Source organism: Bradysia coprophila, unplaced genomic scaffold (genome assembly GCF_014529535.1).
Source record: "Bradysia coprophila strain Holo2 unplaced genomic scaffold, BU_Bcop_v1 contig_333, whole genome shotgun sequence".
Classification (NCBI taxonomy): Eukaryota; Metazoa; Arthropoda; class Insecta; order Diptera; family Sciaridae; genus Bradysia; species Bradysia coprophila.
This window is the reverse complement of record NW_023503592.1, coordinates 663,681-678,259: the sequence shown is the minus strand read 5'-3', so window position 1 is coordinate 678,259 and position 14,579 is coordinate 663,681. Positions and strand designations below refer to the sequence as shown.

Sequence of the window (14,579 nt, the reverse complement as noted above, 5' to 3'; positions counted from 1 at the left end):
TCAGATCTGGTTTCAGCACCAACGACCATTTGCAGGTTATGAGAACGCTTATTGAGAAGTGTCGTGAATACAACATCGACATAGTCTTGCTATTCATAGACTTCGAAAAAGCTTTCGATTCAGTGGAAACATGGTCGATATTGGACGCATTAGACGACTGTAGAGTAGACTCAAGGTACTCCAACACAATTCGATATGTGTACAAAAATGCTACTTCATGTATAAAACTTCATAAGAGCACGGAGAAATTCAGAATCGGCCGAGGTGTAAGGCAGGGTGACACCATTTCACCGAAATTATTCACGGCGATTCTGCAGAGTGTTTTTAGGAAGTTAAACTGGAGTAAAATGGGAATAAAGATAAATGGAGAGTACCTGAGCAATCTCCGCTTCGCTGATGACATTGTACCGATAGCAGCGAATCTAGGTCAGGCTCAGCTTATGCTACAACAGTTAAGTGAAGAGGCAAGCAAAGTTGGCCTCAAGATTATTATTATTATTTTATTTCGTATGGCATAATACATGAATACAAGCAAATTATCACATCGCATACTATCACACTGGTTCAAAAAGAACAAGAAAACAAGATTAAGAAAAATATTTTAGTCAAAAAAGTAAAAGCTCGAAAAAAGAACGGTCCAGACTATCATAACGCAATGTCCATCGACCAGATCCACTGTACTGCTGTAGGTGTGACTTCGTGAATTTGTTGGATGCCACCGATAAATTTTCGTGTAGGGCAGTCGCTTACAATGTGATCGGTTGTTTGGGGGACGTCATCGCAATCACAGTTCGGCGACTCGTTCATGTTCCATTTGTACATCATACTAGCACATCGCCCGTGACCAGTTCTGATTCGGTTGATACGGCTCCAAACTTGTCTTACCTCAGACATGCCTTCAACTTTAGTCGTCGGGTCGTCAATGAGTTGTTGATTACGCAGATTTTCGGCGGCCCATAATTCCTTCCACTTTTCATTCGGTTCGTAGGTGAAGTCATCGGATGTGAAAAAGCCTTCCTTCCACAGAGGGTTTCTGCACTTCAGTCTCGAAATTGCTGGAGCGTCGGTGAGGTCCGTGTGTATCGGGAGGAATGGATTCGCCGATATTTTTGTCCATTCCCGAAACAGAGCGGTTTCACGACGAATACTAGCCGGTGTGATGTTTGCTAAAACTGGCAGCCAGTGTAGTGGGGTCGATTTCAGCGTTCCAGTAACCGTGCGAAGGCAAGCATTTAACTGGACATCAATTTTGTCGACGTGGGAGCTTCTTAGCCATACCGGGCAGCAGTATTCTGCCGTTGAGTAAACGATTGAGAGCGCTGCTGTGTGAAGCGTATTTCCGTTGCTACCCCAAGACGAACCAGCCAACTTTTGGATGATATTGTTACGGGTCTTGAGCTTTTGTGCTACTTTCTCCAGGTGGGGTTTGTGAGTCTGCGTTCTATCCATCGTATACCCAAGATATTTCGGGTTTGGGTTAAATTTTACCGTTTTTCCACAGAACGTCACATTCAGTTTTCTGTTCGCTTCTCTATTGTTTAAGTGAAAGAAGCTTACCTCGGTTTTTTCCGGATTCGGACGGAGACGCCAATCACTGTAATATTTTTCAAGGATAGCCAGATCATTCGTGAGAGTATGCTCAATGAACTTGGGATTTGTGTGTTGTGTTCCTTGGGCATTGTCGTCTGCATATCCAAATTTACGTGACTGCGTGTGAGGCATGTCGCTGACGTATAAGTTGAAAAGTAGTGGAGCCAGAACTGAGCCTTGGGGTAGGCCATTGTTTAAAATTCTTGTCTTGCTGCGTTCACCATGCATGATAACTTTCACTTGCCTGTTGGAAAGCATGTTGTTTAAAAGTTGAGCTAAAGTTGAACACGGTATGGCGTCAATGAACTTTAACATTAGGCCATCCTTCCACACAGTGTCGTAGGCGGATGGCAAATCGACAAAAGCTATGCCAGTTTTTAGTTTCTCTTCGAAGCCGCGTTCAATATAAGTTGATACAGCTAGGATCTGGTCGGTGCAGCTACGGTTTTTTCTGAAACCAGCTGATTCGTGTGGCAGTTTCGCGTCGATGGCATCGTAAATCCGGTTGTAGATAAGGCGTTCCAGAAGCTTGTAGCACGCACTGAGTAAGGATATTGGCCTATAACTAGCCGGATCATCCTCTGGTTTATTCGGTTTGAGTATCATCACTACTTTGCTCTTTCGGAATTCTTTCGGGATATTTCTCGTTGTGAGAATATCGTTCAAAAATCGTGTCAGCCATACTCTAGCTCGGTGTCCTAGATGTTTGATGAACTCTTGGTACAAATTGTCGGCGCCTGCTGCCTTGCCCGATTTTAGTGAGTCGATGCAGGAATTCACTTCGGTGGAGTCAAAAGGTCTGGAGAAAAGACGGTTGTTTGTGAGGCGTCGCTTCTTTACCCTGAGTTCACTTCTGACTAGTCTCTTTCTGCCCCTAGACACACTAACAGCGTTCGAAAGTTTCACTATTCTAGAAGCGATTGAGTTCGGTGTAACTTTACAGTCCTTTTTCTTCCTTGCGACGGTGTGATTGGCTGTACCTAGCTTACGGAGAATGTTCCATGCTTTCCTGCTAGAGTGGGTGAAATCGATATTTTCAGTCATTTCGGCCCATTTAGCTCTTCGGTTTTCATCTAATGCATCCAGCAGTTCCTCTGATATCTCTGGGTCACCAGATTCTTCGAATTGTTCGTACAGAATAATATCTTTAGATTAACGAGATTACCCACCCGAAGGCATAACATCTCGTCCTCTCTAAGAGGAGTAGATTGAGATACGCTCAATCAGCGCGTCAAATGACTACCTTTATATGCCGGTGTTTCATGCACCAGCATAGCCAAAGGTGGGGCAAGGGCCTATCACAACCCTTACTGCAATTCACCCGGGAGCAGTACCCCAGCGTATTAAACGCACTTGAACCACAGCCACCACGTTTCAGCCAAGGATAGGCTCCTCAACCATAGTTGGGACCAGGAGGATAGTGCAATCCTGGGGGCTCCCAACACCCGTGGTACCGATTTAACCCTCGGGTAGGGTAGGTGGTATCGAAGACCACTTCGGATGGAAGCATGAACTTCCAGCTCCGATCGACTAGCTCGAATTGCGCGGAGTCGCCACTCTCCGAGAGACAGTCTGGAATTGGCCTTAGCCGTTCAACCAGCTGAACTCATCCTGCGCCGGTCATTCAGCCCACAATCAACCACATTCAAGACATAACGGCGTACATATGCATCATTCACGGATCCTCGTCCCCTCTCATCAACCTCGACCTCCTGCCGAATAGCGATACCGCAAACTGATTCAACTTTTCAAACGCTCCAATCTCGCTGAGTGCCCCGCTAACGTCAAGCGACCCGTTACGAATGAGTAACCCACAACCATTCAGATCACGAAGATCCTCGTAGAGCGGGCACTCCCCGAGTAGGTGCTTGACGTCCTCGTTAGGTGCTCCACACATGCATACCGGCGTATTTGACAGACCACGTTTGTACAGAAAACCATTCATGCTACCGTGTCCCGTTAATACATAACCAAGACACAGTCCAAAGGCCATCCACTCATTCTCACGAACAAATCGGACACTCGGAATAAACTCATGAGTGAGGCGTCCCTTTTCCGAGACATCCCACCTGCCCTGCCACACATCCAGCAACCTCTCCGTCAACAGTTCCTTGAACTGAGAACCACTCAACCCTAGCATCTCTTCATCCGTGATCAGATCGCCATCCACCGGCGTAATGCCTTTACGGAATTCGGAGAGCAAGCCTCTACGAGTTGCCTCCAAATCCCATGGTAGTTCTCCGTGGAGAACTTGCATTGCGTCTGTGGAAACCGTCCGACACACGTTTAGAGATGCATACAGGACTAGCCTTTGACATCTATTCAGCAAGATAGACGCATACGAAAAGCGCAGAGTCCGGAACCACACGCTTGCACCATACGACATACACGCCACGAAGAGCCCCTTTTGTACAGAATACAAGTTGCCCTACGCCCCAGGCCCCACGACTTCCTCATCACACGACGCAAACACCCAACAAGACCAAGAATCTTACCCCGGAGGTAAACGAAGTGCGGCCTAAAATTCGTACGCTCAGCAACGAAGATTCCCAGGTGCTTCACCTCACTCTTGTAGGAGATGGAGGTGCCGTTCAGCCGTATGCACGGAGGCCGGTTGGCCGACAAGTGACCCTTCATAAGGATACACGTTGTCTTGCCCGCCGACACCGGAACACACACCTTCTTCCCCCACTCATGACACAACTGCAAGCACCGCGTACCCAGCTCCTCCAACGCCGATCGACTATTAGCCCCAATAACAATGGTACCGTCGTCGGCAAAAGATACAATGAAGAATCCAGCTGTCACGAGTGCCAGCAAGAGTTCATTCATTACAAGCTTCCACATCGCCGGTCCACTCTTAGATCCCTGAGGACACCCACGAGTCACATCTTTCCGAACGATGCCAGTCTTACCAGCATAGTAGACCTTACGACCGCCGAAGTAACTCATCCACAAACCAAACTCATTACTCTGAGCCTCATCTAACTTCAGAAGCATGGAAAGCCAGCCGAGATTGTCAAACGCACCTTGAAAGTCGATATTCAGCCCAATAACGTACTTCATCTCCGAGCATTCAACATGCCGCTGAACGCATCTCCATGCATCTTCAGTAGACTTGCCGTAAGTGAACGCGAACTGATACGGTGAGACCTCCACATCCATCAACTTTTGATCCAGCCTCTTAACCATTACACCCTCAAGCACCTTGCCCAAGTTATCTAACAAACAGATAGGTCGATAGGAGCCTGGGTCAGATCTTATCCGGTCCGGAGACTTGAGTAAGATGACCAAGCTCGCTATTTTCCATTTCTGCGGAAAGTAACTCTCCAGCAAGCACTGCTTGTACAGACAGAACATATATTCCGGGATTGCCCCCCAGACAGCACGAACCATCTCTCCCACAATCCCATCCGGCCCGGGCTTTTCCTCACCTTACACCTTCTCACGGAGTCGGATACTTCATCCATCTCCAGATCAGGTGGTAAGGGTCTGGCAATCGTCTTCAGCCGGTCAATCTCACTCGCATCATCGATCGAGGCAGGAAAGAAAACGTTCATCATCGCATTTACACTACCCTCCCACGTATCAGTATACACACCGTCGACTTTAACGCTACAGACATCGACAGGCTTCCTCCTACCCCGACAGAGCTTAAAAACTCGTCCCCAGGGGTTTTCATTGGATTCGCTAGCCACAAACTCCTGCCAGCACCGAAACTTGGCTTCACACAACATGCGCTTGTACTCAGTCTTACAATCCCTAAACGCCTGTAGCCGATCTGCCAGACTTGCGGCACCCGCATTACGAATGCGTTGAAAGGCATGCCTGCGCCGTCGCAGCTCACTCCTCTTCTCCGCAAGTTCGACAGACCACCACTCATTCTGGAAAGTTCGCACCGCGGTATTCCTCCGCATGTTCCAGTCGTTCGCACCGTATATCCACTCTGTGAGTAAGTCGACCTTCTCATCGACACTCACGTTTTCATATTGCGCCAGGCCAAACGCATCTGCTTTAGCTTTCACATCTCCCATGTATTCACCCCAATCCGTATCACGGGTCTGCCACCTGGCAGACTGTGGTGATGGAGAAGCATCAGCCACTAGTCCGTCCAAGCTAACTCGAATACGGATCAGATTATGGTCACTAACACCCCATTCAGGCTGCACAGACCACTCATACCCGAACCTACCGCCAGCTTCGTTTACCAGTGTCACGTCAATGTCGCTAGAGCAATTCGGCCCACTAAACGTGTACCACTCCGAGGGTTCATTGATAACAATCATTCTGCCTTCGAGTATCCATTCCTCGAGCAGCAGACCATTCGCTTCATTCAGCCTTCCCCTTCCCAAGTTCTCACCCTTACTGAACCAGAGGGGGGAAACGGCATTTGCGTCCATCCCCATGATCATATAGGTATTACCACACTTCACACGCACATTTTCCATGTATTGCAGATATGGTCCTAGGGCAGTACCAAATCTACAATACACGGACACAACGTACATGCTACATGTGGCACCTTTGATCAACACACACACACCGTACTCAGCGGTACAGGACTCAATGACAAGCACATCAGCTTCAGGGTCGTTTATCACAATCGCACTGATTCCAATACCATCGTTAACTATTCTACTAGTAGCCACCCTGAAGCTAGACGGCAGTCCTCTTACCTCCCCACGCAAAACGTACGGTTCCTGAATCATAGCCACCCGAATGCGCTCCTCACTCATTTTCATACCAAGCTCAACCATCGCAACGTATGACTTACCACAGTTCAGCTAAACGATCTGTGGAAAGTCAGCCATTACCCAATTACACGATTCCGCCGACGCTCACACTCCCTAATGTAGTACGGACACCTTATCGACGAAACTCTATGTCCAGTGGCCGGAAGCCCCCGGAGCATGCAGTTACGACAACTCGCCAGGCCCGGACAAGCCGCCACCGCATGGCCAGATTCTCCACAGTTGTGGCACAATCTGCCCAGCGTACAGCGAGCCAGCATGTGCCCGAAACTACCACATCCATAACATTGCGGCACGCTATCATGTTCACGCACACGGTAACTCATCCATCCTTCATACACTCTTCCTTCACTCAGCAGACGGTCGCGCACCTTCTTGGGCGCGTCGATAATGACGTCTACACTGTCGAATCCGTGCCTAATTTTCCCCACCACCCTAATTTGCTTCAGCTCCGCATTACCCACCCCCCGGAGATTCCCACCCAGAGTCTGACCGATTTCCTCGTCAGTCTTGTCAGACGGCATGCCACAAATGAGCAAGTGCGGTGCGCTCAACTTCGCCTTCTTGATCTTCGCAACGTCAGCGCGAGTTGAGGCTATCACTGCCACTCCCCCATCTTTAAGTGGGCGCATCGACTTAACCTTAACCGGTCCAATTTCCTTCCCCATTGCCACAACCTGCTTACGCAATTCAACCGCCGACGCACGGTCGCCTGATGCAGCACTTCGTACAACCACAGCGTACGTCGGGGGGCTGGGCAAAGGTTTGGCCGGCCGCGTCACGGTGACTCGCTCGGCAACTTGCGTATCGCGGCGCACGGCGCGATTCACCCCCTCGAGTTTTCCCTCAAGTTGGGCGATCGCCAACGATTGCCGGACCACAATTGCGTCATAAGCAGCGATGAGATCAAGAATCTCCTTTCCCACGCTCTTTGTCACCCTGTCGGTAAACGCAAGCACACGTGCCCGTTCGGACAGTGCATGCGCCGCATCAGCAAATTCTCCCGCCAGTCCCCCACCTTTCCCGACAACCACCTTATCCCCATTAACGTCAACGTCCACGTCCGAATTACCGTCACTCCCATTGTCTCCGTCGTTTCCCGAAACCTCCCCTTTACGTTCATCGGCAGCGCGAGCCACACTCGTCGCTGACCCATCACGTGACGACGTCTGCTTTTCCCCCTCAACTCTCACCTTCTTCTTGGGATTCCTACGGGCACTCGGCGGGCTATTTTGCATAACCCGCTTCTCTCCCGTACTCGGATCCACTTCCATTCACACAGTCGCTCAATCCACAAATATACCAGGAATAATCAAAATATTCAACACTCACCGCCGTTATGTCACAATTCCTTTGCACGTTTCCGCAAATACTCACTGAATTTACACTACAATCACTCAAAAATTATTTAAACACTTTATCCTCACTATACACACTTCTCCGACTCTTATCGTCGTTTCTTTACACACTGCCTTTCCGATTTTTCGCTCGTATAAAATACGTCCGTTCGGTTTCGCTGCTAAAGAAGACCACCTAAAACACGACCTAGAGGTAGACCACCAGAGAGATGGAGTAATGGTATAAAGAGAATTGCAGGCGAAAATTGGCAACAAGTGGCAACTAATCGTTCGGAATGGAAAACAATTGGGGAGGCCTACGTCCAGCAGTGGACAGAAACAGGCTGAAAAAGAAGAAGAAGAAGAAGAAGGGATATATAGATAAAAAGTAGAATTTTCGTGTGAATTTTGTTGATCCAAGGCGCAGCCGAGGTCAATAAACACACGAAAACGAGACTTTTCATCTCTTTTTCCCGAGTTATGTAATGAATTTTACATGCTTTGGGCGTCGTAACTAGTGCTTGAAACATGAAAAGTACCGTTTTCGACGCATGTAGCATGTAAAATACATATAGTGCACACAAAAAAAACATTCTAAATTGCTTACTGCCTTTGCGATCAAGTCAGATGTGATCTAAACTGTTCTTTCAGAATTTTGATTGACGCTACCTGGTACTTCTTTAACTGCTTGGACACGCGAAGTATATAGTGCAACCACAAGCAGATAATGGGAACTAACTACTTGTATGTCAATAGAGTGTTCCATTTCGGAGATGGTTCAAGTTTGTCCCACGGCATCTTCATATAAAAAATACCGAAAGTGAACACGTAACTCATTTTTTGTATGATGTCCCACGGCATAAAAGTGAACTATATCCGAAATAGAACGCCCTATGCCAATCGACAAAATCAAAATTGAAATTGAATTCGTTGGTCAATTGAATGTGGGAAGTGTGTAGGATCTAAAAGAAATGAATCCCACAACCGTAGTCATAATATAATTGGGCACCTGTATTTCGTTACATTTCGAAAAAGGATGCATTTCCTAACATGATGTAACAATGCAGTTTTTAAACACTGATGTATATGTAGTGAACACAACCTATTTTACGATTTTCTACTTTCTATCAATAAATAATTTATAGACTGATCCTTTTACGAAATATATCGAAACTATGTTTTCCCTGAAGGCACTGGTAATCTTGAGATCTCAATCTCAACTCACCTTGAGATTGAAGTAATCTTGAGCTGAGATTGAGATCTCAAGAAAACCTTGAGTTGAGTTGAGCTAACATATTCCACATCTCTCTTTTACACATAAATTTTATAATGTCGCCGTTTCTGAAACGACGACTTCCTGAAGAAATGTTGATATGAAACAGCAACTTCAGAAAAATATTTTGTCGCAATTTCTTCAGGAAGTCACCGCTTCTTCTCGCTGTTTCTTCAATAATCCACCGTTTTGTCTCAAAAGTGAACGTTTCTGAAAGAAACGACGACTTCATGAAGAAACGGCGACTTCCTGAAGAAACGGCTAGAAGAAACGGCGATTTCCTGAAGAGACGGCGACCTCCAGAAGAAATGACGACTTCCTGAAGAAATGGCGAATTCTCAACACAGCTGTGATTTATTTCAAACAAATTCAATACATCTACGCAACATAACGAAACCCGAAAGTAGTGATCTGTGCCTGCAACAGCAATCACGAAGATAATACACTGGTGTTTTTATGTTGGCGGACATGTTTTTACTCCACAGTACTGCAGAATGTAGACAACATAACAAACTCAAAATTCACAGAATTTCCGCCATTTTGGAATGGAAAGTTTTTTATGTTTGTCATGTTGCATCGCCATGTTTCTTTTGTTTAAATCAGTCCAGTTTTAGACATCAACGATACAAGTCGTTGACAAGTTCCATTTGTTGTTAAATAATTGCAGTGAAATTAAAATGACGTCGATTACAGATGTAAGTGTGGTATTACAACGAATTGTGGTTTGTGCACGCAATTAATCTCAATTAATCTGTTGGCGAGCGTTGGCACAAGTCACAGTTCTTCTTCTTCTTCTTCTTCTTTTTCAGCCTGTTTCTATCCACTGCTGGATGTAGGCCTCTCCAAGTTCTTTCCATTTCGTACGATCCATTGCCATTTGCTGCCAGTTTGTACCTGCAATATTCTTAATTCCGTTTGTCCATCTCTCTGGTGGTCTACCTATAGCTCGTCTTTTATATGGTCGCCAGTTCATGATCTTTTTGGTCCAACGTTCGTCTGTCCTTCTTGCAATATGTCCCGCCCAGCTCCATTTCAGAGATGCTATTCTTTCCATGACATCAACGACCCTGGTTTGTTGTCGAATCCATTGATTCGTCATTCTGTCTCTGAGTGTTATTCCAAGCATACTCCGTTCCATGGCTCTTTGTGTCACTCTCAATTTATCTTCGGATGCTTTTGTTAAAGTTAACGTTTCCGCTCCATAAGTGAGCACTGGAAGGACACAAGTGTCGAAAACTTTGCGTTTCAGACTATTATTCATTTTGCTTTTGAAAATTAGTCTGAGTTTTCCGAACGCTGCCCATGCAAGACCAATCCTACGTCTTATTTCTGCAGTTTGGTTGTCCAGACCTAACTTCAGTTTATGTCCTAGATATACATAGCTGTCGACTCGTTCAATGACAGTGTCACCAATTTTTATTTCTCTATCGTCCCCGATGTTGGTCATGACTTTTGTTTTCGATAAGTTCATCTTGAGGCCAACTTTGATTGCCTCTTCACTTAACTGTTGTAGCATAAGCTGAGCCTGACCTAGATTCGCTGCTATCGGTACAATGTCATCAGCGAAGCGGAGATTGCTCAGGTACTCTCCATTTATCTTTATTCCCATTTTACTCCAGTTTAACTTCCTAAAAATACTCTGCAGAATCGCCGTGAATAATTTCGGTGAAATGGTGTCACCCTGCCTTACACCTCGGCCAATTCTGAATTTCTCCGTGCTCTTATGAAGTTTTATACATGAAGTAGCATTTTTGTACACATATCGAATTGTGTTGGAGTACCTTGAGTCTACTCTACATTCGTCTAATGCGTCCAATATCGACCATGTTTCCACTGAATCGAAAGCTTTTTCGAAGTCTATGAATAGCAAGACTATGTCGATGTTGTATTCACGACACTTCTCAATAAGCGTTCTCATCACCTGCAAATGGTCGTTTGTGCTGAAACCAGATCTGAAAGCAGCTTGTTCAACAGGTTGGTAGAAGTCGAACTTGTTAGTGTTCCTCTTCGTAATGATTTTCATAAACAACTTGTAGAGTGTTGACAATAGGCTTATGGGTCGGTAATTTTCCAGCTTTGTTATGTCTCCTTTTTTATGCAGCAATGTAATTACCGCATTTTCCCAGGCTTCTGGTACTTCTTCCCATTGGAGACATTGATTAAACAAAGCCGTGATTGCCTTTAATAATGAGTCTCCACCTAGTTTAATGGCTTCCACTGGAACACCATCTTCTCCGGGAGACTTTTTGTTTTTCATCTCGGCTACTGCAGCTTTGACTTCATCAACAGTTATGTCGGGCATATCCTCCGATCCCACGTTTCTTATTATTGGTCTATCTTCGGTTTCTTCCGTTGGGCTCTGTCTTGCTGAAGAAAACAAATTCTCATAAAATTCTGTTGCAATGTTTAATATCGCATTTCGATCCGTTTGGATCGTTCCTGTTTTGTCTCGTAATTTGAAGATTTCTTTTTTGGCGTTTGTCATTTTTCTCCGTAGGACTTTCATATTGCAGTTAGCTTCAATTATGTTTTGAGCCAATTGGACATTATATTTTCTTTCATCTGATCTCCTTGCTTTGTTTATACTTTTAGACAGGTTCCGGTATTCCACCGAATCTCGTCCTCCGTTTTTTACCAACTCTGCTCTGCTTGCGATCAGGTCTAATGTTTCTCTGCTGAGTTTTGATTCTTTCCCTTGGACGGATTTGCATTTGGATTTCATGAAACCCATTATTGTATCGACGATTTTGGTATTCAATTCGTCCAATGTTTCACATTGATTGTTGACGTTATCTAATTCGGCAGTCATTTTCGTAGCAAATTCTTCATTTTGTGTGTAAAGCCGTTGTACGTCAATCCTTTCACTTTTCTGAACTAGTTGTGATCTTTGAAATCTGGTATTTAACGTGACTCTTGCACGAACCATTCGGTGATCACTACCTGTTGAAAAATTGTTTAGGACCGTAACGTTCTTAACGGTTGACTTACAGCCAGTTATGATGTAATCGATCTCATTTTTTGTTGCACCATCTGCACTAGCCCAAGTCCATTTCCGTTGAGGCTTTCCTGCAAAAAATGAATTCATTGCGTACAAATTGTGTTGCTGTAAGAAGTTGAGTAAAGTATTTCCACGCTCATTTCTTTGGTCGTTGCTAAAACTACCAACAGAAACTTCGGAGTCTTCTTCTCGTTTTCCCAGCTTCGCATTGAAATCACCGATTAGATATTGGTAATGTGAAGGGTTTTCGTCCAGAGCTTTCTCGACATCTTCATAGAATCTTTCTACTTCTTCGTCATCATGGGTGGACGTGGGTGCGTAAACCTGAATTAATTTGACACTGTATCTGTTATTTATCTTCAGGCTTACGTATATCACTCGATCGGATATGCTTTTCGTGTGAATTATGCGATCCGACCACCGCTTGTTTATGAACAATCCGACACCGTGCATCAGCATCTGACTGTCACTTCCTCGGTAGAAGAATGTATGCCCTGATTGTAATTTCAGGCATTCCTCTCCAGGTTTTCTCACTTCGCTCACTCCCACAACATCCCACTTTATCTTTTCTAGCTCTTCTTCCATTTCTTGCATTTTTTGTCTTGACGACAATGTTCTGGCATTATATGTGGCAATGTATAATTCGTTATGGCTTCGTTCGAAGGTTTTTAGCATTAAAACACCACGCTTGCTACTGCGGGTTGGTGAGTATGAAAGCTTTACTTTGCTCGCCCCCGGTAATCCTCGAGCTCTGACCCGCACATTTCTGCACGTTCCGGGACCACTGTGCCTATCAAAGTGCACAGTGCCCGACGGGGTAGTGTTACTCTTTTTGAACATTCTTTTCCATAAAGCTTTGCCCATTCTTTTGAACCTATCTGAGCAAAAGGTTATTCGTCCTTTAAAAGCTTAACCTAGTAGCTAATAAGAATTCTGGGATCGTTCTATCCTTTGGCTTCCTGATCGTGTTGTTTCACCTCAACGTTGGTCCCTTAACCCCAATTCTTTCGGCTTCCAGCTCACGATTCATTCAACCTTAAGATTGATCTATCTAATCCTATCTTATCTACTGCTACGTCCTCGTTAAACTCATTCCCTCCACTCTTTTTCAAACTGGCTTGGGACAGTCTTTGGCGGTGTCACAGTTCGGTACACAAGAATTACGCAAAATTTTCTCACGCAATTTCCTCAGGAAATCCAACTTTACAGGAACGAGGCACGAAATTTCTATCGTTTGACGATGAAATATCAAAAAGAAGCTGAAAATGCGGACGATCTTCAGAGCAGATTGGTTCTACAAACATTAGTTGAATACAACGTTGCAGAGATGGAACGTTGCAATTGCTTCGCAGTGTCCCTATTGTTGGAACATAACGTCTACACAAGGGATGGTAAAGGTAAGTGCTTCTGAATTGATTTTTTTTTGTTTTCGTTTCTTTATGCAACAAAATTTCTTTTCATTTTTTCCCACAGAATTTTTTGACATGCATGGACTACAGGTCGCTGAAGTTGCTAGTTGCCTCGACATGTTACTGGACGGTCGTGTGAGTCAGCTTCGGGAGGTGGTCGACCACAGTCAGGCGTGGCAACATTTATACTTGATCACCGGTCGGGGAAAACACAGCCGATATGGTGTGCCGCAAATAAAGAACGCAACCGTCGATCATTTAACGAAACGGGGACTATGGTAAAAAAAACTAATTTATTCTCGTAATCTCGGAACCATTTGACCAACGTTTGTTCCATTAGTTTCAGGTCAGATGACAGGAATGATGGCTGCTTGATTGTTTGGATCGACAAAGAGTTGGCCTTATCTTCAGAGCTGCATTGAGCATTCGTTTGGTTAGCTTTTCATGTTGGAAAACGTGTCAACGTCAGAAGCAACAGTTCGACCACTTCGGTTTGTGGTAACACAATCATCAAGGATTGTCATTGAATTATGTAGAATCAAGTTGCCTCCGCTTTTGTATAAATATGAGATTGCAGAATAAAAGATATTCATTCCAATTGTGGATGTCGAACTGACAACAAACTGTTTCATTTCCTCCACAAATTGGTGACCCCGACTTTGAACATTTACTTGTAAGCCTCGAGTCCGCAATATTATCTTATGATAACAAATTGCTAAAAACTTTGATTTGATTTTTACAATAGGTTACTTCCAACAACGGTTAAGCCGAATAAAATGAACCGAACACTAACCGATGTCATCCATAGAACCGTAACCACAACTTATTTTTCTTTGTTATTTTGACAATTGCATCGTCAATAATGCTGAGGTTATGACTCTATCAATGACGGTTTGACATTTCATTTCACCTTGGAAGAAACCTTTTCAATCAAACTTTTAGAACAAACGTTATTGTTTCACCGTCCAGATCAGATAGCTGTGGTAACAAAAACTAAAAACCCTTCTCACCCATCTATTGAGTTTACTCATTGAGTTTTACCGTTTTACCACTGGATTTTTGTTTACAATTATTGGTGAAAATTAAATTAATTTTTACTTGTTTTTCCTGTGATTATCTTAACTGAATAAGAGGCATAGAGTGCAAAATAAGTGTTTTTGGCTGTGTTAGGTCTAAATATGTTAAAAAATATTGGAAAATTTGCAACTTTCTTCGCCACTG

The 14,579-nt window shown here is 44.6% G+C and overlaps 1 protein-coding gene across 1 annotated transcript; it reads left to right on the top strand.

Moving 5' to 3' along the window:
* Positions 1 to 13,261: 13,261 nt before the first annotated feature.
* On the top strand, positions 13,262 to 13,822 carry LOC119079767. The gene is made up of 3 exons (XM_037187850.1): positions 13,262 to 13,346; positions 13,423 to 13,636; positions 13,699 to 13,822. Exons 1-3 carry the CDS (start codon positions 13,277 to 13,279, stop codon positions 13,778 to 13,780), a joined length of 366 nt encoding a protein of 121 aa, XP_037043745.1. The 5' UTR covers positions 13,262 to 13,276; the 3' UTR covers positions 13,781 to 13,822.
* The last annotated feature ends 757 nt before the right edge of the window (positions 13,823 to 14,579 follow it).

Bases quoted from the DNA above. Each gene is read 5' to 3' on its own strand.
- LOC119079767 (XM_037187850.1), top strand. From the start codon at position 13,277: ATGGAACGTTGCAATTGCTTCGCAGTGTCCCTATTGTTGGAACATAAC. The intron at 13,347-13,422 runs GTAAGTGCTTCT...TTTTTCCCACAG, and splicing joins CTACACAAGGGATGGTAAAG to AATTTTTTGACATGCATGGA. The intron at 13,637-13,698 runs GTAAAAAAAACT...TTGTTCCATTAG, and splicing joins TTAACGAAACGGGGACTATG to TTTCAGGTCAGATGACAGGA.